The 20,839-nt window shown below is 67.1% G+C and overlaps 2 protein-coding genes across 10 annotated transcripts; one reads left to right on the top strand and one right to left on the bottom strand.

Annotated features, from left to right (window-relative positions):
• Window positions 1-84: 84 nt before the first annotated feature.
• On the top strand, window positions 85-10,003 carry LOC101804149 (transducin-like enhancer protein 1). 3 transcript variants are annotated; one of them, XM_027472553.3, is made up of 21 exons: window positions 86-235; window positions 667-784; window positions 1,403-1,551; window positions 2,221-2,284; window positions 2,625-2,669; window positions 4,734-4,796; window positions 4,907-4,948; window positions 5,503-5,698; window positions 5,964-5,980; window positions 6,246-6,350; window positions 6,468-6,512; window positions 6,710-6,865; window positions 7,122-7,251; window positions 7,358-7,542; window positions 7,615-7,691; window positions 7,909-8,158; window positions 8,314-8,561; window positions 8,664-8,811; window positions 8,878-9,028; window positions 9,274-9,350; window positions 9,503-10,003. In XM_027472553.3, exons 2-21 carry the CDS (start codon window positions 761-763, stop codon window positions 9,608-9,610), a joined length of 2,280 nt encoding a protein of 759 aa, XP_027328354.3. In that variant the 5' UTR covers window positions 86-235; window positions 667-760; the 3' UTR covers window positions 9,611-10,003. The 3 variants fall into 3 exon arrangements, with proteins under 3 accessions (XP_071885221.1, XP_027328354.3, XP_027328353.3); XM_027472552.3 differs by having other exon boundaries at window positions 4,907-4,981; XM_072029120.1 differs by lacking the exons at window positions 7,122-7,251; window positions 7,358-7,542 and having other exon boundaries at window positions 85-235; window positions 4,907-4,981.
• Window positions 10,004-10,384: 381 nt separating this feature from the next.
• On the bottom strand, window positions 10,385-20,838 carry TLE2 (TLE family member 2, transcriptional corepressor). 7 transcript variants are annotated; one of them, XM_038169294.2, is made up of 20 exons: window positions 20,809-20,838; window positions 20,608-20,705; window positions 20,363-20,426; window positions 19,690-19,734; window positions 17,881-17,943; window positions 17,614-17,688; window positions 16,996-17,185; window positions 16,045-16,061; window positions 15,752-15,853; window positions 15,519-15,563; window positions 14,547-14,696; window positions 13,654-13,783; window positions 12,829-12,989; window positions 12,526-12,602; window positions 12,028-12,277; window positions 11,625-11,872; window positions 11,346-11,493; window positions 11,129-11,279; window positions 10,949-11,025; window positions 10,385-10,863 (listed from the first exon to the last, which is right to left on the bottom strand). In XM_038169294.2, exons 1-20 carry the CDS (start codon window positions 20,821-20,823, stop codon window positions 10,756-10,758), a joined length of 2,214 nt encoding a protein of 737 aa, XP_038025222.2. In that variant the 5' UTR covers window positions 20,824-20,838; the 3' UTR covers window positions 10,385-10,755. The 7 variants fall into 7 exon arrangements, 5 of the variants coding, with proteins under 5 accessions (XP_038025222.2, XP_027328356.3, XP_027328358.3 ...); XM_027472555.3 differs by having other exon boundaries at window positions 16,996-17,182; XM_027472557.3 differs by lacking the exon at window positions 20,608-20,705 and having other exon boundaries at window positions 20,809-20,830.
• Window position 20,839: the final 1 nt, after the last annotated feature.

The following is a 20,839-nucleotide window of genomic DNA, read 5'->3' as shown; positions in this document are numbered from 1 at the left end:
CCGCGGCGCTCCCATTGGCCGGCCGCCTCGGCGAGCGCCCGCACGGGCCAGGCCCCACGTGGAGCTGGCGCCCGTTCATTGATCGCGCTCCGCAGAGCGGCTGCCGCGGCGGGCGGGGAGGGGGCCGGGGCCCGGCCCGGTTCGGCTCAGCCCGGCCCGGTTCGGTTCGGTTCGGCCCGGCCCCGCCCCGCCGCAGGGGCGCGCGGCCGGGACCGGGACCGGGGCCAGCAGCGCGGTGAGTCCCGGCCCGGTCCGCCCCGTCCCGTCCCGCCCCGTCCCGCTCCGGTTCGGTCTCCGCCGGGCCGGGCCGGGCCGCTCCGTGCCCGCCCCCCGCGCCCCCGCCGGCTGCGCTCCGGCCCCGCTCGGGGCTGGGCGGCGGCGCGGCCGGGCCCTCCCCGCGGCCGTACCTGCGGCGGGGCCATTGTCTGCGCGGCGCGGGGGGCGGCGGGGCCGGGGGCGGCGCGGGGGGGCGAGGGGCGCTCGGCGGGCGGGGGCGCCCGGGAGGAGCCGGGGGCCCCCCGGTCCCCGCGGGGATGCGGGCGGGGGGCGCGGCGCGGCCGGGGCCGGCGGGGCGGGGGCCGGGTGCCGGTGCCGGGGGCGCGGCGGGGCCGGGGCTCGGGCTCGGCGCCCCCGCGGGGTCATTTCCCGGTGTCTTCCTTCCCCCAGGGCCGGAGCCGGAGCTGGAAAACGTCCCCGGGCCTGAGCCCGCACCCGCGGTGCAGAGCGGCGGAAGGGACCCCGGGCCCAGCCGGTGCCAACGATGTTCCCTCAAAACCGGCCCCCGGTGAGCGGGTGGCCCCGGCCTCGTCCCCTCGCCACGCGCCTGGCCCCGGGCCCGCTCCGGAGCCGGGACCCCACGGGCTGCCCCCTGCCCACGCCCGGTGCCTGTCCCTGTGGTGGGGTGCCCGGGGTGCTTGCGGCCCTCATCCCTCCAGGGCCTGTGTCCACGCCCCAGAGTTTGGCTTCGCTGCGCGCTCGGGGCTGGCTGGGGCTGGACGTGGGGCACTCGGATGGGAAGCGACTGGGGCTGGGCAGTGCCCGGTCCCCAGGGCCCCCGCGCCCTGCTGCTGGCCCAGGGCAGGGGTGGGAGCAGGCCAGGAGCTTCGCCCCGGTCACACCTCCCATCCCACCGGTTGTTAATTCTCCTCTCGTGGCCCAGTGACCAAACCGTTACTGGACAGGTGGAAGGCCATTGCCCTTCGTGGCCGGCCGTGCCCCCTTTTTGCTGAAATACCTCCTGCCTCCTCCTGCGTGGGCCACCATCCCCGCTATGCCGGCAGCCCCTTCCCTAGGGTGTGGGGACCCTCGGGGCTCGTGAGCCCGGGGGGTGCTGGCCCAGTCCCAGCCCTGCCAGGCGCTCGGGCCAGCAGCTGTGACCCCAGCCGTGCCCTCCTGTGCCCAGGCCCATCTCCAGGCACCCTCCGCTGCATCAGGCACCGCTGTCACTACCGGCGCCATCCCTGCCACCCCACAGTCCCTGAAGCTGACGTACCCCGAGACCTTGGACCGCATCAAGGAGGAATTCCAGTTCCTGCAGAACCAATACCACAGGTGAGAGCTGCCAGAGCCTGTGTGCCAGCACGGCACTGGGCACTCACCCGGAGCTGGCAGGCAGCAGTTCCCCGCGGCACTGGGCGCTGGCAGGAGGCAGTGGGAGGCTCCCTGCATCCGTGGGGCCGTTGTGCCAGGCAGCGCCGCGGTAGCTGGAGAAGATGCTGTGTGAGGGGGAAGCTTGTGCTTGCCGGCCTCCTCCTGCCAAAAGCCCTGGGGGTGGTGCTGGTTGGGGGTGCTCAGATGGCTCCTGGGCTATGCCAGAGCTGTCGTGTAGCGGAGCCCCAGTCCCTCTGCTCCCCTTGCTGCCGGGCGGGATTGCCGCCCCCTCCCCGCAGAGCCGGTTGGAGCAAGGGTTGAAACGCAGCTCGGCTTTGTAGTTCGCTCCATTTGGGAAGCAGATGCTGGGGAGGGGGACTAACGCTCCCTGTGGGTTGTTGCCTGACACATGGATCCCCTCACTGCCCACCGCCTCTTCCTCCTCAGCCTCTTCCCTACCCCCCATCAGGTGGTTTTCTTGGCCTGTTCTGGGAGAAGGGGCTCAACCTGCGAGCAGGAGATTGAAGCACGCGGTGTGCGGGGAGGGCTCTGCCATGGCTGGCCCGGGAGCCTTTGCCTGGTGGAGGGGCGCAGAGGGGCTCACTCCCTCCTCTCTCTTTATTTTTACAGCTTGAAGTTAGAATGTGAAAAGCTGGCAACAGAAAAAACAGAAATCCAGCGTCATTATGTCATGGTTAGTGATTTCCACCTGAAAGGAGCGAGGCTGCTGGGGGGTTTCTCCTCTGAGCCATCAAAGGACGCGCAGCACCGCGATGCCTCGGCTCCCCCGCGTATTTGGGCTGTGGGGCCAGGCCCCGTGCCCTGCTTCCTGCTTCCAAAGCACCGTCTTTGGCCCCCAAACAAGCCATGGTGTTTGAGCTGCAGCAGCTTGGGAAGGGGGAGGCGAAAGCCACCTCCGTGCGGGTCCCCTGGGGAGCCCGGCAGCGCCGGTGGCGTCGGGCTGAGCTCGTGCACCAGCGTCGGAGAGGACTTGCCATCCCCGAGCCCGCTGACGCTGCCTTCTCTCCTGGCAGTACTACGAGATGTCCTACGGCCTGAACATCGAGATGCACAAACAGGTAGGCTTGGTGCCAGGGAGACGAGCTCTGCTCGCTGCCTTCGTGTGCCCGGTTGTCCTCAGGGGTTGAGGAGTGCCCTGCGGGGGGAGGGCTGGGAGCCACGCGTCCCCTCGCTGCGTCCCCTCGCTGCCTCCCCCCCTCTCGCGGAGCCGTGCTCTGGGCCACCAGCTGCTCCTGGGCTCAGAGGCAGAAGGCTTCTTCTCATCTATTTTTAAAAAGGCTGCGGAGGAGCCTGATGAGGCGTGCTCCCGCCGGCCCCCTCCCTGCCCGGCCCCGTGCTCCAGCCAACTGTTGCGTGGGAGCCAGCTCTGGCACGGGGGTGTCAGCCCCTGGCCCCCAGCATGGTGCTGGGGCCGTTCCCGCGGGTGCTGGGGCTGTGCCGGGCACTCACACGCCCCGTGCTGCCGGCCCCACTGAGGGCATCTCCTGAGCACCACGGGTCTGTCTGCGGCCGTGTCCTCCCCTCCTGCCGGCATCCCCTGGCTGGGTTTATGCTCGCCCCGGTGCCGCTGGCTGCCCGCCCGCTGCTGGCCGTGGCCGTGAGGAGGCCCCACACCGCTGCGCTCTGCCATCACACGGGGCAGGGCTGCATTGGAGCTGCCGGGGTCAGAGCCCCGGGGGGGGTCTGGTGCCCCCCTGCCCTCCATTCCCCCAGCCTGGTGAAGCGCCATGGCCGGGGCCAAGCGCTTGCAGCCTCCCAGGAAGCGGCTGCCTCCTTTGTGCTGGCACAAGCAGGGGGGTCCCCGGGCGGTGCCGCCGTCGCCCAGCCCCGCGTCCCCTGGTGCTGGCCCGGGCTGGGGCAGGTTGGCTCTGGGCTTGTTTTGCGGGTGATGGGGCTGGGGGTGATGGCCCAGCTCCACGGCACGGTGCTTGAGGCAGCCACAGGCTCAGCAGGGGATGCTGGAGGCAGGGATGGGCAGGAGATGTTAATTTTTTATTGTTGTTTTGTTTTTGGCGTGGAACTGGCCTGTAGCTTTTTATAAAACCACGTCCCCGAATGTGCCTGGCCTTGGACTTGCTTACCACCAGCCAGAGGGGAGGTGACGGTGCTGGTGGCTGGGGGGGCTGCAAACAGCATGATCATTTTTCATGCTGAGAGCGTTAAAGTGCCAGTAAATTGCACATTAACGAGTGCGAGTGAATTGGAGGCAGCTCTCCCCAAGGAGCTGCTGCCCATCAGTGCATTAGGGAAGAGAATCCATCACTGCCGGCCCCAGGAGACAGCTAAATCCTTCCCAGAACTGCCGGCTGCCAAATCTCCTTGCTTGCTTGCTTTTTTTTTTTTTCTTTCCTTTTTTTTCCCCTCCTCTTTCTTTCTTCTCTATCTCCTTTTTTCCTCCCTCGGAAGGGGAAGTGAGGGCGGATGCTGGATTGTTTCTGCTGTCTGTGGGTCTGGCAGAAATGAGTTGGTGGCTGTGCTGGAGGGTGGCACAAAGGTGTCCCGGGCTCAGTGTCCCTGTGTGGGCCGCGCAGCGCTGCAGCCCCCTCACCCCCAGCTTTGGATGTGCTCAAGGTCCTTGGCTGAGAGATCTGGGGTCTGACCGGGGCCCTGCAGCTTCTGGTCCCCTCGTGGGGCCCTCTCCTCTCAGCCCCACGGTGCTCCCTTCCTCCCCATTGGGGTCCCCCTGCTCTGGATAGGGCGCTGCTGGGGGCAGCCCCGTACCTGGAGCCCTGCACCAGGGCGTCCCCAGTGCTCTTGGCAATGCAGACATGAGGGTTCACGAAGCACCGCTGTGCTTTGTGCCCTGCTGCTGGGCTGGAGGACAGCCGGGGCTGCTCTGCCGCTGGCTGTGGGCAGTGGGGCACCGTGCCCCGGCAGAGCTTGGCCTCCCGGCCTTTCCTGGGGGCTGGAGGAGGTCAGATCCGTCCCAGGGCTTTGGGGCAGGGCGTGCGGGGTGCTGGGCTCCTGCTTTTCGAGGCAGTGGTGTTAGGAAGCTTCCCTGGTCCTGCTCAGGGTGTTTCGGCTCTGGGGAGCCAGCGGGGCCCCTTGGTGGGAGGGGGCTCTGGTGGCGTCTCAGCCCTGCCCCTGCCCTGATGGTGTCCCCCCCCCACAACTCCTTGCAGACGGAGATAGCGAAGCGGCTGAACGTGATCTGCGCCCAGCTCATCCCGTTCCTGTCTCAGGAGGTGGGTGAGCCCCCCGCAGCCCCCTCCCTTGGGTTGCTTCTCCCAGTTCCCTGGGGAGCTGGGCCGGCTGCCCAGTGCCGACTCGCTCCTCTCTCCTCTCTCCCTGCCAGCACCAGCAGCAAGTGGTCCAGGCCGTGGAGCGTGCGAAGCAGGTGACTATGACCGACCTGAACGCGGCCATCGGGGTACGTTGACCCTCTGCCCCCACCCCTGGCCAGGAGGGTGCTGGGCTCCTGCAGGTGACGGCGCCTCCTGAGCTGGCACCGGCCCAGGGCTGCAGACCCGTCCTGCCCCCTGCCCGTAGCTGAGTTGGGGGGGCCCAGCCAAGGTGGTTTGGGGGGGCTCTGTCAGTGGGAACGGGGCTGGGGGTGCAGCTGTGCCCCCAGAGACACCACTGTGATACGGCGATGGGGTGGCAGGGCGTGGGTGCGATGCCGTGTCCTGCAGCCCTGGGTGGGTGTAGAGGGGGGGGCACCATCCCTGCCTGTCCCTCGTTCCCTCGAGGCTGTGGTGGCAGGGATATGTGGGGGGTCTTGGGGCAGGGGACCGCGGTCCCAGGGTGGGAGGTGGCAGCAGGTGGGATGTGATGACCCCTGGTGGGCTGGGGATGCCCCGGGAGCCTGACCCCCTTCAGCCCCCAACCCCTGCTGGCCGCTGTCCTGACCCGGGCCCTTTGTCTCTGCTCTCTCCTCCCACCCCCCTCCAGCACCAGCTCCAGACCCAGCACCTCTCGCACCACGTGCCCCCCATCCCGCTGACCCCCCACCCCTCTGGCATGCAGCCCGCCGGCCTCGCCGGCCTTGGGAGCGCCTCGGGGCTCCTGGCGCTCTCAGGGGCGCTGGGGGCCCAGGCTCAGCTCCTCGCCAAAGACGACCGCGGAGTCCACGACGCTGAGCACCGGGGTGAGCGGCGGGATGGAGCCGGGGTGGGGGGGCCCTGCTGGGCTTGGGGGGCCGGGGGGGCTGGTGTGAGATGCCCCGGCCGAGAGGCACCTCCCGGGGGTGCCGGGGACGGCCGAGCCAGGCTCGACCCTGCTGCGGCGGTGCCAGCGCCGCGGGGCTGGGCCAAAGGCCCCGGCACCCGCGGGAGCAGCGGGCGCCGTGCGGCACAGCCGTGTCCCTGCTTCCCTCCCGGTCCTGCTGCTCGGCCGCGTCGCCATGGAGACAGAGCGGGACCCGGGGCCTGTAAGTGTCGCTCGCAGCCGCTTCCCTCCCACCAGGGGGGTGCCGGGGTCCCTGGGGGTCCCTGTCCCGGTGTCACAGAGCCCTGAGCAGCGCCCCTGTCCCTGCTCCTTCATCTGCTGGTGTGGAGGCTGCGCCGGGGCTCTGTGTGCTGGGAGCCCCGCGTGGTGCTGGCTCTCTGAGAGCAGAGCACTGCCCCCTGCCCCTAGTGCTGCCCCCCTGCCCCTAGTGCTGCCCCCCTGCCCCTAACACAGCTCCCCCTGCCCAGAGCTCCCTGGCGCTGCCCAACGGGGAGCGGGCACGAGCCATCTCCGAGTACCTGAGCAACAGCAAGAAGAGGAAGGTGGAGGAGAAGGACTTTGTGACAGACTACGTGAGTGCAGGGAAGGGGCTGGTGGGCTCGGCGCATCCCCACGCCAGGCCGGGAGGAGCTGCCCGGGCCCCTGGGCAGCCCCAGCCCATTTGGCTCCGACCTTTCCGTGTGTTTCAGGGCAGCGACGCGGACAAAAGCGAAGACAACCTGGTGGTCGATGAGGTCAGTGCACAGGGTGCCGGGTCTGTGGGTGCTGCCTGCCCCCCTGCCCGGGGTGAGGGTACGGGGACATTACAGGCGAAGGGGGGCACACGGGGCAGTGGTGGTATCCCCTGGGTCCAGGCTCCCAGCCGCCAGCTCGCTGCTGGAGCGTGGCTGGGGCCGTCCCCGCTCTGCTCATCTCCCCTGCCCCTGCCCAGGACCCTTCGTCCCCGCACAGCGTCCACTCCTACTCGTCCCGTGAGAACGGGGTGGAAAAGCTGCCACTGGGGAGGAAGGAGGCTGTGCCGCTCAGCCCGACCTCCATGGCCTCCTCGAGCAGCGCGTCCCCGTCCCGCAGCAAGGATGTGCCCACGGTACGTACGTGCGCTGCTGCCCTTTGGGCTCGCTTCCCCACTGCCCTAAACCCGCAGGGGTGCGGGGTGATGCCTGGGGGATGGGGAGGGCCCCTGCCCTGTTGGACCCCTGTCCTGTTGGACCCCCATCCCATGTCCCCTGCAGCACCACTGGGTTCAGGGCTGGGCACTAGGGACCAGCTCGCTGGGGACCTCAGGAGCCCTCCCTCCAGCAGGAGGAGGGTCCTGTGTGACCCCCCCCGCTCTGCTCTGGCAGGTGGAGAAGGCAGGGACACCCAGCCTCAAGTCCAGCACCCCCACGTCCCAGGGCGACGCCGCGACCCCAGGCTCCAGCAGTGCCCAGCAGTTCCGCCCTGCTGCCCCCAAGGCCCCGGTGGACCCCCTGGGTGAGCCCTGCCTGGGCAGCGCCCGCAAGTGGCACTGAGCCGTTGTCCTGTGGGGCTGTGCCCTGCTCCACGGCCCCGTCCCATTGTGCCACCTCTCCCCTCACAGCCCTGGGCCTGAGGACCCCACTGGGAGTGCAGAGCCCCTACTCTGCCACCTTTGGCATGGCTCACCCGGCCGTCAACGGGGACATGGCTGGGGCCGGCGCCTATGCCAGCCTCCACCTCGTGTCCCCACAGCTCAACGGGGCCGCAGCCGCTGTGGGAGCCGGCAGCTACGGGCAGTCCCCCCTGGTGCGTGAGCCCCCTCCCTGCGGGGCGTGGGGCCATGGGCTGGGAGCTGCTCTCACCCCGTGTCCCCTCCAGGTTGGCTACGACCCCCACCCACACATGCGCGTCCCGGGGCTGGCAGCCGGAATGCAAGTGGGAACGTCGGGGAAGCCGTAAGTGGTCTCGGGCTGGGCGGTGGTGGGAGATCAGGGTGTCCTGCTGGGACTGAGCCCCCTGGGAGTACCCATTCCTAGGTGCCCAAATGCCACTGATCCGGCTCCTCATGCAAATCCGTCCTCAAACGGTGCTTATAGGCCAGGCACCCTGGGTCCAGTGTGGTGCCAGCTGTGCTTGGAGCCTCACCTTGTCACTACTCTTGTCCCCCTGCAGTGCCTACTCCTTCCATGTCAGTGCCGACGGGCAGATGCAGCCGGTGCCGTTCCCCCCTGACGCCCTCCTGGGCTCTGGCATCCCCCGGCACGCGCGGCAGCTCCACACCCTGGCCCACGGCGAGGTGGTGTGCGCCGTCACCATCAGCAACTCCACGCGCCACGTCTACACCGGGGGCAAGGGCTGCGTGAAGGTGTGGGACGTGGGGCAGCCGGGCACCAAGACGGCCGTGGCTCAGCTGGACTGCTTGGTATGTGGGGGGCAGCAAGTGTTTTGTTTTTTTTGGGGGGAGGAGGGGAGGGAATGCACCCCTGCTAGCATGGAGGGGGTTCGGTCCCCCCACGCCTGTGATGCTGCAGCCATCGGCTCCTTCTTCCCTTGCTGGTCCCTGTGCTTGCCATCCAGAACCGTGACAACTACATCCGCTCCTGCAAGCTGCTCCCCGACGGCCGCAGCCTGATCGTGGGGGGGGAGGCCAGCACCCTGTCCATCTGGGACCTGGCGGCCCCCACGCCCCGCATCAAGGCCGAGCTCACCTCCTCCGCCCCCGCCTGCTACGCCCTGGCCATCAGCCCCGACGCCAAAGTCTGCTTCTCCTGCTGCAGCGACGGCAACATCGTGGTGTGGGACCTGCAGAACCAGACGCTGGTCAGGTGAGCGCCTGCGTGGGCAGGGGGCACTGAGCGCCCCCCAGGCCACAGGAGGGGGCAGCCCTGATGGGTGTGTGCTGACCCCCTTCGTGTCCCCCCTCCCAGGCAGTTCCAGGGCCACACGGATGGTGCCAGCTGCATCGACATCTCCAATGATGGCACCAAGCTGTGGACGGGGGGGCTGGACAACACGGTGCGGTGCTGGGACCTGCGGGAAGGGCGGCAGCTGCAGCAGCACGACTTCAGCTCCCAGGTAGGGACCGGGGCTGGATGAGCCCTGCGGGGCTGGGCCCTGCCTGCCTGACCTCCCTGCTCCCAGATCTTCTCCCTGGGGCACTGCCCAACGGGTGAGTGGCTGGCGGTGGGCATGGAGAGCAGCAACGTGGAGATCCTGCACGTGAGCAAGCCCGACAAGTACCAGCTGCACCTCCACGAGAGCTGCGTCCTCTCCCTCAAGTTCGCCGCCTGCGGTAGGTGCCTGCTCCCGGCTCCTCTGGTGGCCCCAGGGCTGTGAGTGATGGATGTGGGTCGATGGTGTTGTTCCCCCCCCCCCCCCCCCCCACACACACACAGTTTGTGTCCTCCAACACTGGGGTCGTTCCTTTAGGGGGCTGAGACACTGCCACCTTGTCCCCTCCTTGGGTTCAGCTGTGGGAACACAGCCGGGGCGGTTTGGTGAGGCGCTGCTCCTGTGCCCCTTGTGTCCCTCCTGCAGGGAAGTGGTTCGTGAGCACGGGGAAGGACAACCTGCTCAACGCCTGGCGCACCCCGTACGGCGCCAGCATCTTCCAGGTGGGCAGAGCAGCTGCACAGGGGAAGCGGGGGGGCTCCTGGGGCTCCCGAAGCTCTGAACTGACCCGTACCCAAGCTTATTCCCTCCAGGGCCCCCTTGGGCCGGGGGAGCTTGCTGTGGGGCTGTGGCTCATACCCCCCCCTCTCTGCAGTCCAAGGAAACCTCCTCCGTCCTCAGCTGCGATGTCTCCACCGACGACCAGTTCATCGTGACTGGCTCGGGGGACAAGAAAGCTACGGTCTACGAGGTCATTTACTGAGTGCTGAAGAGGGGACAGCCGCTGGAAGGGGCCACTCCACAGGCACAGACGGACAGACAGCCGCGGGGGCTGACGGACGGACGCTGCCCGCCCGGGAGCTGGCAGCCCAGGGCTGGAGCAGGCAGCAAGGGACGGAGGGGACCCCGCAGCCAGGCAGGGCTGGGCGGCAGCTGCTGCTTGCAGGGACCTTCCTGGGGATTTTCTTCTTGTTTGGGGCTTTAGTTGTGGGGTTGTTTCTAAGTCTGGACTGGGGGTGGGGACAAGGGACCTTTTTTTTAATGTAACTTTTTTGTTGTTGTGAAGGCTCTGGGCCATGCAGGGGAGGACGTGCTCCATCCTCAGCTCCATGAGCCTTCTCGAGTGTATTTAATAATAAAAACAACCAAAACAGCATCACTGGACCTCATCTGGGGGAGGGAGGGGGGATGGATGGGGTCGGTGGCAGCTCCATACGGCAGCACCCCAGGGGTGAGGCCAACGCTGGAGGCAGCCGCAGGCTGCGGAGGAAGGGGGTGAGCTGGGAGCAGCCGGGGCTGGTGGGGCTGAGCCGAGCAGCTCCATGCTGTGGGCAGGGGCAGCAGGGCTGGGGGCTCCTGGCTGTGGGCCCAGGTGCAGTCTGCGGTAGGAGCTTTCCAGCCCCTCTAGGGCCTGGCCCCCCAACCCAAGCAGCTCCCCCTGGGGCAAGGGACAAGGAGCAGGTCACGGCTGTGTCCTCCTAGCCCCTGCTTCATCAGATGTGGAGTGGTGCTCAGCCCCCTGCAACCACACTGACAGTGCTTTTGTTCCTTTTTTATTAGGAAGAAAGTGAAAACACTGTTAAATACATCTCTTTACTGATAATTTACAGCTGGTTCTGCAGCAGAAAATCGGTGCTGTTAAATCAGTAGCAGTAACAGGGGAGCAACGCCGAGCTCTGGCCTTTCTCCCTTGCCCTGGGCCTCCAGGGCTGGCAGGCACCTGGTCGTACCCCTGCCAAATCCCCTAGGTTGGGGAGTGCCTGGATCTCTCCTCCCCAGCCCCTGTGCCCCCCAGTGTGTCACCCCCCCCGCCCCAGCTGGGTTCTGGCTGCTGGGAGAAGAGGGGAGGGAGCAGGAGGGCAGCAGAGCCACTCCTGCCGCAGCCAGGCACAGGGCGGGTCTGGGCCCTCAGTACACCACCTCGTACACCGTGGCCTTCTTGTCGCCAGAGCCCGTGACAATGAATTTGTCATTGACAGAGATGTCACAGCTCAGCACGGAGGAGGACTCTTTGGACTGGAAAGAGGAAGCAGTGATGAGGGTCGGGGGTGAGGGCAGGGTGGGTGCAGACCCCCTCCCCGCTCCGCCTCCCCCAGCTCACCTGGAAGATGCTGGCACCATAGGGCGTGCGCCAGGCGTTGAGCAGGTTGTCCTTCCCCGTGCTCACAAACCACTTCCCTAGGACAGGACACAAAGCCCGGTCTGCTGGCGGAGTGGATCTGCAGGGCGACAGCAGCTCGGAGCCTGCACTAAGCAGCCCCCAGCCCACGCAGGCACCTACCGCAGGCGGCGAACTTGAGGGAGAGGACGCAGCTCTCGTGGAGGTGCAGCTGGTACTTGTCGGGCTTGCTCACGTGCAGGATCTCCACGTTGCTGCTCTCCATGCCCACCGCCAGCCACTCACCCGTTGGGCAGTGCCCCAGGGAGAAGATCTGGGAGCAGGGAGGTCAGGCAGGCAGGGCCCAGCCCCACAGGGCTCATCCAGCCCCGGTCCTTACCTGGGAGCTGAAGTCGTGCTGCTGCAGCTGCCGCCCTTCCCGCAGGTCCCAGCACCGCACCGTGTTGTCCAGCCCCCCCGTCCACAGCTTGGTGCCATAGTTGGAGATGTCGATGCAGCTGGCACCATCCGTGTGGCCCTGGAACTGCCTGTGGGCGTAGGTAGCGGAGGAAATTGTGCGAGGCTGCTGCTGTCAGGGCTGTCTGTCTGCTCCCCACCCCCACCCAGAAGCCATCTCCTCCCTCGCTGACCTCTCCTTGTGCCCCAGACCCCCACGCACCTCACCATGGTCTGGTTCTGCAGGTCCCACACCACGATGTTGCCGTCGCTGCAGCAGGAGAAGCAGACTTTGGCGTCGGGGCTGATGGCCAGGGCGTAGCAGGCGGGGGCGGAGGAGGTGAGCTCGGCCTTGATGCGGGGCGTGGGGGCCGCCAGGTCCCAGATGGACAGGGTGCTGGCCTCCCCCCCCACGATCAGGCTGCGGCCGTCGGGGAGCAGCTTGCAGGAGCGGATGTAGTTGTCACGGTTCTGGATGGCAAGCACAGGGACCAGCAAGGGAAGAAGGAGCCGATGGCTGCAGCATCACAGGCGTGGGGGGACCGAACCCCCTCCATGCTAGCAGGGGTGCATTCCCTCCCCTCCTCCCCCCAAAAAAAACAAAACACTTGCTGCCCCCCACATACCAAGCAGTCCAGCTGAGCCACGGCCGTCTTGGTGCCCGGCTGCCCCACGTCCCACACCTTCACGCAGCCCTTGCCCCCGGTGTAGACGTGGCGCGTGGAGTTGCTGATGGTGACGGCGCACACCACCTCGCCGTGGGCCAGGGTGTGGAGCTGCCGCGCGTGCCGGGGGATGCCAGAGCCCAGGAGGGCGTCAGGGGGGAACGGCACCGGCTGCATCTGCCCGTCGGCGCTGACATGGAAGGAGTAGGCACTGCAGGGGGACAGACGGGAGACGTGAGCAATCCCTGAGGGTGGCTGGGGTGCAGGAGCTGCGTTCTCCCCTCAGCCATGCTCCCGCTGGGCAGAGGGCACCTGCAGCGGTCTGGCTAACAGGGCTGCAGTCAGCTCTAATGGCCAGCTCCTTGTTTGTCAGTAAATGGCTGGAATGAAACAAATGCGTTGGCCACAGCTGTGGTGTGAGACCCCCCACCTGCCCCTCGCTGCCGCAGCCACACTTACGGCTTCCCTGCAGGGACGGTGCAGAGCGACGCTGGGAGCGCGGAAGCCCTCAGGTGAGGATGCGACTCGAAAGCCACCTGCACAAAGGGGCACAGGCTGAGCAGCGGGCTCCCGAGAACACAGCCACAAACATCCAGAGTCAGCGGGGGCTTCTCAGGGGGCACTGCAGCCTCCAGTGCCCAAACCAAGCCCCCCCCCCCCCCAAGCAGGGACCCCATCTTCGTGGACAGCCCCTGCTGAGCTCCCTGCAGCTGCGTGGGCACCGTGGGGACAGGCACAAGGGGCTGTCCCTCGGTAACTTACCATCGGCGAGCGTCCGTACATGACGGTGCTGCTGACCTGCGGCGGGAGGTGGATGCCCACGTACATGCCAGGGGCTGTGAGCTCGCCATTGAGGGCGGCGTGGGGCAGCAGCCCAAAGGAGGCGGCGAAGGGGCTGGAGATGCTCAGGGGGCTGCGCAGAGCTGCAGGAGAAGAGACGCGGCCGCTGGGCCCAGCCCACAGAGGGAGAGCAGCACCCAAAGGAAAGGGTGCCCGGCCCTGAGCCCAGGGAGAGCCCCTGAAGGGAGAGGAGGAGGAGGAGGAGGAGGAGGAGGAGAAGGAAAGCTCGGGCCTGGGCAGCAGAGGGGGACGGCCCCTGAGCTCCACCAGCCACGGGCCTGGCACACGGGTCCGGAGAGCAGAGGGCCACATCCTGCTGGGGCCTCAGCACGGCCACGAGGCCCCCGTGTCCCTGCCACCGGGGCTTTGGGGCTTACTGAAATCGATTCCAAGTCAATTTTTGCTAAACCTCTGTAATTTTCCAGCCCAGCCAAGGGATTAACATCTCCACTCTGGCTTTAGTTCACCCCCCCCACCGTGCTATCTGTCCTCCTTCTAACACCTCCTGTGCCCTTTGGCTGGCCACGGGCCCAGCTCTCCCCCAGCCCTCAGCCCTCCAACTCCTGAAACGTCCTGAAGGATGCGAGGCAGGAGGAGGGAGCGTGACTGGCCCAGGATCCGGTGAATCTCCACCACGGCTGAACCCCCGTCCTTGTGCTTTCAGGACGTGGCAATGCACCAGCGCGCACGTTCGCTGTGGTTTGGTAACACGGAGCCAAACCGCTCAGCCCAGCCCCGGGCGCTCACCGGTGCTGTCCATGGCCGGCGCCTTGGCTGGAGGCTGCCGGAGGAGCGCAGCTGAGCTCGGCCCCAGGCCAGGTGTGAGGGCATCACAGGGCGGAGGGGACACGGAGGATGTGGAGGCTGGGGGGTCCGGCTGCAAGGCAAAGGAAGAGCAGCCTCAGCTGCCGGCAGCACGGCCCCAAGCAAGCCCCTGCGGAAAGGGGCCCCTTGGGCACGGCTCCGCTGCTCCCCACGGGACATTGCCCTCGCCTGGGGGGGGCCAGGGACAGCTCGGGAGTGACCAGCCTCTCCCGTCCCCACGGCCAGTTCAGTCCTCTCTTTTTTCATGCCTCTCCTATTTCTTCTTCTTTTTCTGCCTGGGGATTTTGTCGACACCAGCAAAAGAAAAAAAAAAAAATTAATAACAGAGCAAAGCTGCGTGCTGTGCTGGCAGATTGCTCAGGGCGCTTTGTCTGCTCTAATCCGATTGTCCTGGGGAGCAGCCGCTCGCTGCTCCCCGCGCCCACAGCCGGCTCCTGACCCCAGGGCTGGCAAGGACGAATCGCTTCGGGCTCCCTGCAGCGGCCGGGAGGGCCAGGGGTGACAGAGCTGGCCCTCCCCCTCGCTGATGTTTCAATCTGAGAATTGGGCCGGTGCTTGGTGATGGGGGAAGGGAAAAAATAAAAAATAATAAAAAAAATCAATTGCTCAGAGCAGCTCTGGGGAATCCTGCAGGCAGCCAGATGGAAAATACCTGCAGAGCTGGGCCCTCGCCTAGCAGACGATTAACCTCTCCCGCCGGCACCAACCTCTGCCCCCCGTGCGGGACGCTCAGCATCGAGCACAGCAGAGCAACCCCGTCCCCATCGCAAGCCCTGCTGCCCCACAGCCCGCGCTGCCCCAGCGCTGCCCCTTACCAGCCCCTGGTCCTGCAGCCGCAGGGGGGTCCCACTCTGGCTGGAGGCACCGGAGGCACCACCGGAGGCAGGGCTCTGGGGCACGTCCCGGGCTGGTGGGAGCTGGCTGCTGGGTGCCTGACCGGGGCTGCTGGACTCAGAGCGGGGGTCCTGGGGAGAGAAAAGGGTCTTCAGAGAGCAGGAGGCTGCAGCCCCTCTGCACGGGAGGGCAGACAGGAGCAGCTCCAGAGGCGAGGCCGCCCGTCAGCTCTTGCACTCCTATAACCATTCAATTAGGGCTGTGATTTTTATCACCGCAATTACACCACTGAGCAGTTTTTAATGTGCCATTTTCTGCAGAAATCCCAGCTGAGGTTCCTCCCAGAGCTTATATTTTCTTGGGAAGTGACAGGAGGAAAAAAGCAAACAAACAACAACAACAAAAAAAAACACACATGTGCTGTCCCTCCCCAGTCCTCCCTGGGAGGAAAAGGGATGTCCCCAAAAACATCACCTCTGCCAAGAATATCAGGGCTGGGCTGCAGCACTGCTGTACCTGCCTGGGTGGCTGGGGAAGGCTGCAGCAGCAGGGCCTGGCAGCTGCACTGCTGCCCCCCCGAGTCCCCTCAGTGCACCCCTGCTCCCACCACCACCACCACGGCGTGAGCAGCGAGCCCAGGTCCCCAGGGCGCCCGCCCTGGCTTCCCGCGGGATGCTGCAGGAGAGGCACCGAGAGGCTGCAAAGTGGAGCCAGGTCTGCAGCTGGCAAAGCCAAGCTCTGGCTGGCACAGCCTCAGCCCCCAGCACCGCGCTCAGAACCAGCCTCGGCTGGCAGGAACGCATCCGAGCAGGGCTGGCACACGGCCCAGCTGGCTGCTCCAGCACAGGAGCCCAGCGAGCCCCAACCTCAGCAACCAGTGTCCCGAACCCAATGCTCAGAGCTTGAGCCTGGTATCCAGCAAGGCTTCGGTACCTGCGGCAGCCTGGGCTTACCTCATCCACCACCAGGTTGCAGTCACTCTTGTCCCCATCGCTATCCTGCACAGGGGAGAAGCCCAGGAAGGCTCAGTCAGGGGTGTGAGGCTGGACGAGCTCTAGCCCTGCAGGCGGCTGCCCACGCCATCCCTGGGGGCTTTTGGCTGTTTTCACGTCTCCTTGCAGGATTTCTGCACCCCAGGGCTGGCAGCGATGCCCCTGCACCCCCACACCCGCTCTGCAGCACTCACATCATGCCCAGCCGGGTCCCTCTCCTCCCGTTTCCGCTTCAGCCCTGTGCCCCCCGTCCGCTCCTCGGTGGGGGGGCTCTCCGGAGGGGACGCTGAAACGCTCTGAGCAGCAGAGGGGAGGTGTGAGGGGTGGCACAGGGGGAACGAGCCAAGCCTCAAAGGCCGGCACCGCGTGCTGCCCTGCCACAGCCTCCTGCGGTGACCCGGGGAGGCTCCGTGGGGAGGGGGGAGCAGCAGCTCCAGGGGGCTAAGGACAGGCTCCGTGCCCCCCCCGAGGTGCTGCCATGACTTACTCGGCCGGGGCTGTGCTCTGCAGCCCGTGCAGCAGCAGGACCAGACAGGTCGGCACCGGCAAAGCAGAGCAGGAGAAGGAAAGACGCTGTCAGTGGTGGGGCCGTGCACCCCCAGCCTCCACAGCAGCACACCCCCACTGCCCACGGACACTGCCCCGCACCCATTCACCCATCACAAAGCCCCCAGCGCTGGCTCCTTGGTGAGCGCTCCGGGAACAAGGCACCGGCAGTGCTGGGTGTTGCTGGTAACTTGGCCTGGGCCTGCCAGTAGCGTTCACAGAACTGATTTAACAATGATTAAATATTGATGATGTTTGTAAAGCACTTTGTGATCGTGATAGGAGGAGGCACCAGAAGGACGAGGAATTAGCACTGTTTAGCAAGCACCAAGTTCTCAGCATGGCCGTGTGTTCTGGATGCCCTCCCACAGCCCCCTGCCTCCCACGATTTCTCCCACAGGTGTAGCACAGATTTTCCTGTAAAGCCTCCACTTTGGCCTATGGATACTTACCTGGTGCGAGCAGGAAGCGTTTCTCTGTGGCAGGGGTCTCACACCTGCCCAGCTGCCCCTCGGAGGGGGCACCCTCACACTAAGAACACCCAGGGTTGCAGGAGGACACAGGTCCCCAAGGGGACGGGCGCAGACCCTGCTGCACACACGGCCACCCCCCGCGTGCTCCTGGGAGCCATCACGGCAAGGCAGCCGTTCCCTTGGCCAAAAACAGAGCCAGCCTCCCAGGGCTGCAGATACTTAATTAGCTGGGTCTGTCACTCAGTGCCTGCCGCTCCTCCTGGCCCCAGGGAGCGGCTGCCAGCGTCAGGGAGCCCTGGGGAAGAGGCAGAGCAGGCAGCAGAATTCCTCCCGGCACGCGTGGGCACCTCTGGGCTGTCCGCCCTGCACAGGTTCAGCCAAGCTCAGAAGGGCTGATCCAGCTGTGCTCGGCCCCTCACCTCTGCTCTCCCCGTCCTGGGCTCTGTCCTCCTTGGCAGCCAGCTGCGACTGCACCATCAGTGCCCCCGAGAGGGCCAGGAGCCCCGCTGCGCCGCTGGCCCCGGCCAGGCTGGGCAGCTGCACGCTGGAGGGGTGCGGTGTCAGTGCCACGGGGGGGACGTGGTGGGAAAGCTGCTGTAGCTGCTGCTGCTGGAAAAGAAAGAGCAAACGGTCCTCGGTCCTGGGAGGGGGCGGCCGTGTGCCGGACACGCCTGGTGCCCCAACACGATGAGATGAGTGCAAGACAGGGACCAGGCAGGGAGCAGCCATCCAGGCTGCATGGTGGGGTCACAGCGCCTGCCCCTTCCCACCCAGGGCACCGCAGGTGTCCCCTCCCCGTGGACATGATCCCTGAGACATGGCAGAGGACCCGAGCTGGGCTCCCCCTGCTTTGGTCCAGGTTGCCGGGGATGATCCCGCGGGCTCTCCACCGTCTCCACTGCCCAGCAGCAAACCCCAGCCACCACTGGAGACCAGCCCTGGGCTTGTCAGAGCACTGAAGCCCTTCCCCCATCATCAGAGCACGTTGCCTGGAGCAGGACAGAGCCTTCCCTCACCAGCCGGGCAGCACGACTCACCCCGACGATGCTGTTGAGCTCCGCCATCGTCACCTGCTTGGCGCGCTCCACCGCCTGCAGGACCTGCTGCTGGTGCTGTGACCAAGAGCACGGGGAGGGAGGGCGCTCGGCGCTGCCGGCTGGGGCACCGCACGGCCCCGCGTCCCGCCCAGCCGCCCTGGGGCTCTGCAGCCCCCTGTTCAGCCTGGGTGCTGCAGATTCCCCTCGCTGCCCACCCGCGCTCGGCCTGGCCCAGGTTCGCCCTTTGGGTGCACGCCCCCCACTCACCTCCTGCGCCAGGAGCGGTAGGATCTGTGCACAGATGGCATGCAGCCTCTTGACGATCTCCGCCTGCAAGAGGAGGCAGCTTTCAGCACAGCCACAGGGCTGTCAGCCCCTCCAGCCCCCCAGCGGGGTGGCCGAGCACCCTGGGGACACAGGCTGCCCCTGCGCAAATCCTCCCCGCAGGGATTTCCTGAGCTGCTGCCAAGGGAGGGCCGCCGCCAGGGCTGCGGGACCCCCCCCAGCTGCCAGGTCCTCCCGGACACACGGGAGGGAACCCGACTCCCAAACGCCTGTGGAGCCGGGCCAAGCCGAGCTCCGCGCTCAGCCCCTCGCATCCAGCTGGCTGCGCTGAGCCCCAGCCCGGCGTGGCTTCGCGGGCTGCCGCAGGCTGGCAGGGAGAGCCGCCAGCGCTGGCGCGGGGCCACCAGCATCCTGCTTCCTCTCCCCGAGCACCGGGCTCGGTGCCAGAGGGGAGCGGGGGGGGCACAGAATTCACACAGCGATGCCGGGCCCCCCCTGCCACCCCCACCCCCTCTCCAGGGGACCCCACAGGCACTACTGGGACACCCGCCCGCGCCTCGGCTGCCCCTGTCCCAGCGGGCAGCAGCAGAGCAATGCGGAGGGCCTGGGGCACCTTCCCCAGCCAGGGAAGCCCCCAGCCCCCCCACAGCAAAGAGCCTTTCCTGGGGAAGGGGCCGAAGCCTCCAGCCAGGCCCCCCAGCCACGTTTCCCAGGGAAAACCTGACCCTCCCCTCCCAGCCCACGAACCCAGCCTGGCTCTCGCCAGCAGAGGGATTGGCTGCTCTGAAGTGTTTTCTCATCTCAGGTTTCCTACAATCTCTGACAGCCTTGCAGAGAGGTCAAACCAGGCACAAAGCCGCAGAGAACAAAGGGAACATTTACAGGCTGCTCCCCGAGGCTGCCTGCGCCCCAGGGAGGGCACAGGCTGCCCCCCCAGCACCCAGGTCACCCCCAGGTCCCCACAGCTGCTGCTCCAGCCCCCGCCCTTTACCCCCTGCACCAGGGGTCCCAGGAGACAGGGACCCCCGGCTCCAGACACCCCCTGCCCAGGCAGGGCCTGGAGTCGACTCAGGGCAGGGGGCTCACCCTCCCCAGCTGCCTGGCCCCGTGCGACCAGGCCACCTCTGGCTCCCTGCCCCGCCGGAGCTCGGAGCGCACGGGGCCAGCAGGAACGTGCTCGAGGGCTCTGTGAGCCTTCCTGCTAACAAAAGGAGCAAACTCGGAGGGGCTGAGCCAGCTGGAGGAATATGGCAGTTGACTTGCCACTTTGTCAGGCATTGGTCCAAACTAATTTCCCTGGCAGAGAGCCCGTGATGACTGGATTGATAAATCTGAAGAGGGAAAGCAAATTAACGCTGGAACAAAAGGGGAACCAGGGAAGGGTGAAAATACTCCTCTGGCTTCAGGAAAGGAAAAGGGGATTAAAAAAAAAAAAAAGAAAAGAGAAAAGAAAAGAAAGACAATCCAGTTGCCTCTGGGCTCCAGCTCTTGCTGCTTCCTCCACGCTCCCTCCTGAGCCTGGGGCCCCAGGGAGCTGCAGCGGGGAGGCGCCTGCACGGGGATTTGGGATCCACAGCCACACTTTCAGAAGTGCTTTGGGATGGCGGGGAGCAAGCCCTGTCCCAAGGCACCTGCAGAACTCAGCGCTGCATGACCTGACAGCGCTCAACCCCTCTGCAGGCCAGACCCTTGCTCAGAGCTGTGCCGTGCCCCCCGGTGCTGCAGGGACGGGGCAGTCACCGTGCTCCCGGCAGCCTCCCCCCCCCCCCTCCTGCTCTCCTCCCTGCTTACCTGCTTGTGCATTTCGATGTTCAGCCCGTAGGACATCTCGTAGTACTGAAAGCAAAGTCACAGCAGAGCCAGCTCAGGAGCTGCCAGCCCCCCCCCTCCCCCCCCGGCCCTGCCCCGGCCCTCCTGTCGCCACCCCCCTCGCTGTGCCGTGAGCCCGGTGCAGCCGCCCCGACGCAGCTCCCCCCCTGCGGGCACCCCGGCCCCAGAGAAGGGGCTGTCGTCGCCCGGGCAGGGGGCTGGGACCTAGGGGATGGGATGGGGATGGGTTACGTACGACCGGGCCCTCCGGTGTGCCAAGTGCTGAAGGAGCGGGAATTCTGCTCTGTCCTGCAGCTCCCAGCCTCTTCCCCTCCTTCCCACAGCCCCCCCCAGCCCGCCCTGCCTGCAGCTCCAGCCCCCCGCAGCTCCCAGAGCCCCTCCCTGGGAGAAGCAGGACAGGGGGCTCGCGAGAGCCCCGAAATTCGAATAAATAAACAAAAAGAAACGCCCCCCCCGGGCACAGCTCCGGGCTCAGGCGGCACGGAGCAGCAGCTGCCACCGGGAACCGCGACCAACACCGCCCGGCCCCTGCCCCCCCCCGGGGCAGCGCCCAGGAGAGCCCCAGCGAGGCGCCCCCGGCAGGGGGGGGGCGGGGAAGCCCCCGGCCCCCCCGGGGCAGCCTCGGGGCGCTCACCATCACGCAGTGCCGCTGCAGCTCCGTCCTCTCGCTCAGCAGCTTCTCGCACTCCAGCTTCAGGCTGCAGAGGGGGGGCCGCGGCCTCGCTCACGAGCCCCCGGCCCCCCGACCCCCCCCTTGATCCCCCCCCATCCCCCGGGCCCGGGGAGCTCCGCGCCCCCCCCCCTCCTCCCTGCCCCGCGGGGCTCCCCCCCGGTGGCGCTGCCCCTGGGACCCCGACCCGCTCCGCCGCCGCCCCCGACCTGTGGCACTGCGCCTGCAGCAGGCGGAACTCCTCCTTCAGCCGCTCGCAGGTCTCCGGGACCGAGAACTTGGGGGGCCGGGAGGGGGGGGCGGGGGGCTGCGGACACACCGACACCGGCCCCGGCCGCTGCGTGAGGCCGCCCCCGGCCCGGCCCCGCCGCCCCCGCGCCGCCCCCGCGCCGCCCGGCCCCGCTACTCACGGGCTGCGGGAACATCCTGGGGGCGCCGCCC

This window comes from Anas platyrhynchos, chromosome 29, assembly GCF_047663525.1.
Source record: "Anas platyrhynchos isolate ZD024472 breed Pekin duck chromosome 29, IASCAAS_PekinDuck_T2T, whole genome shotgun sequence".
Lineage (NCBI taxonomy): Eukaryota > Metazoa > Chordata > Aves > Anseriformes > Anatidae > Anas > Anas platyrhynchos.
Note: the sequence above shows the minus strand (reverse complement) of the source record. Positions and strands in the feature narration are given on the sequence as shown.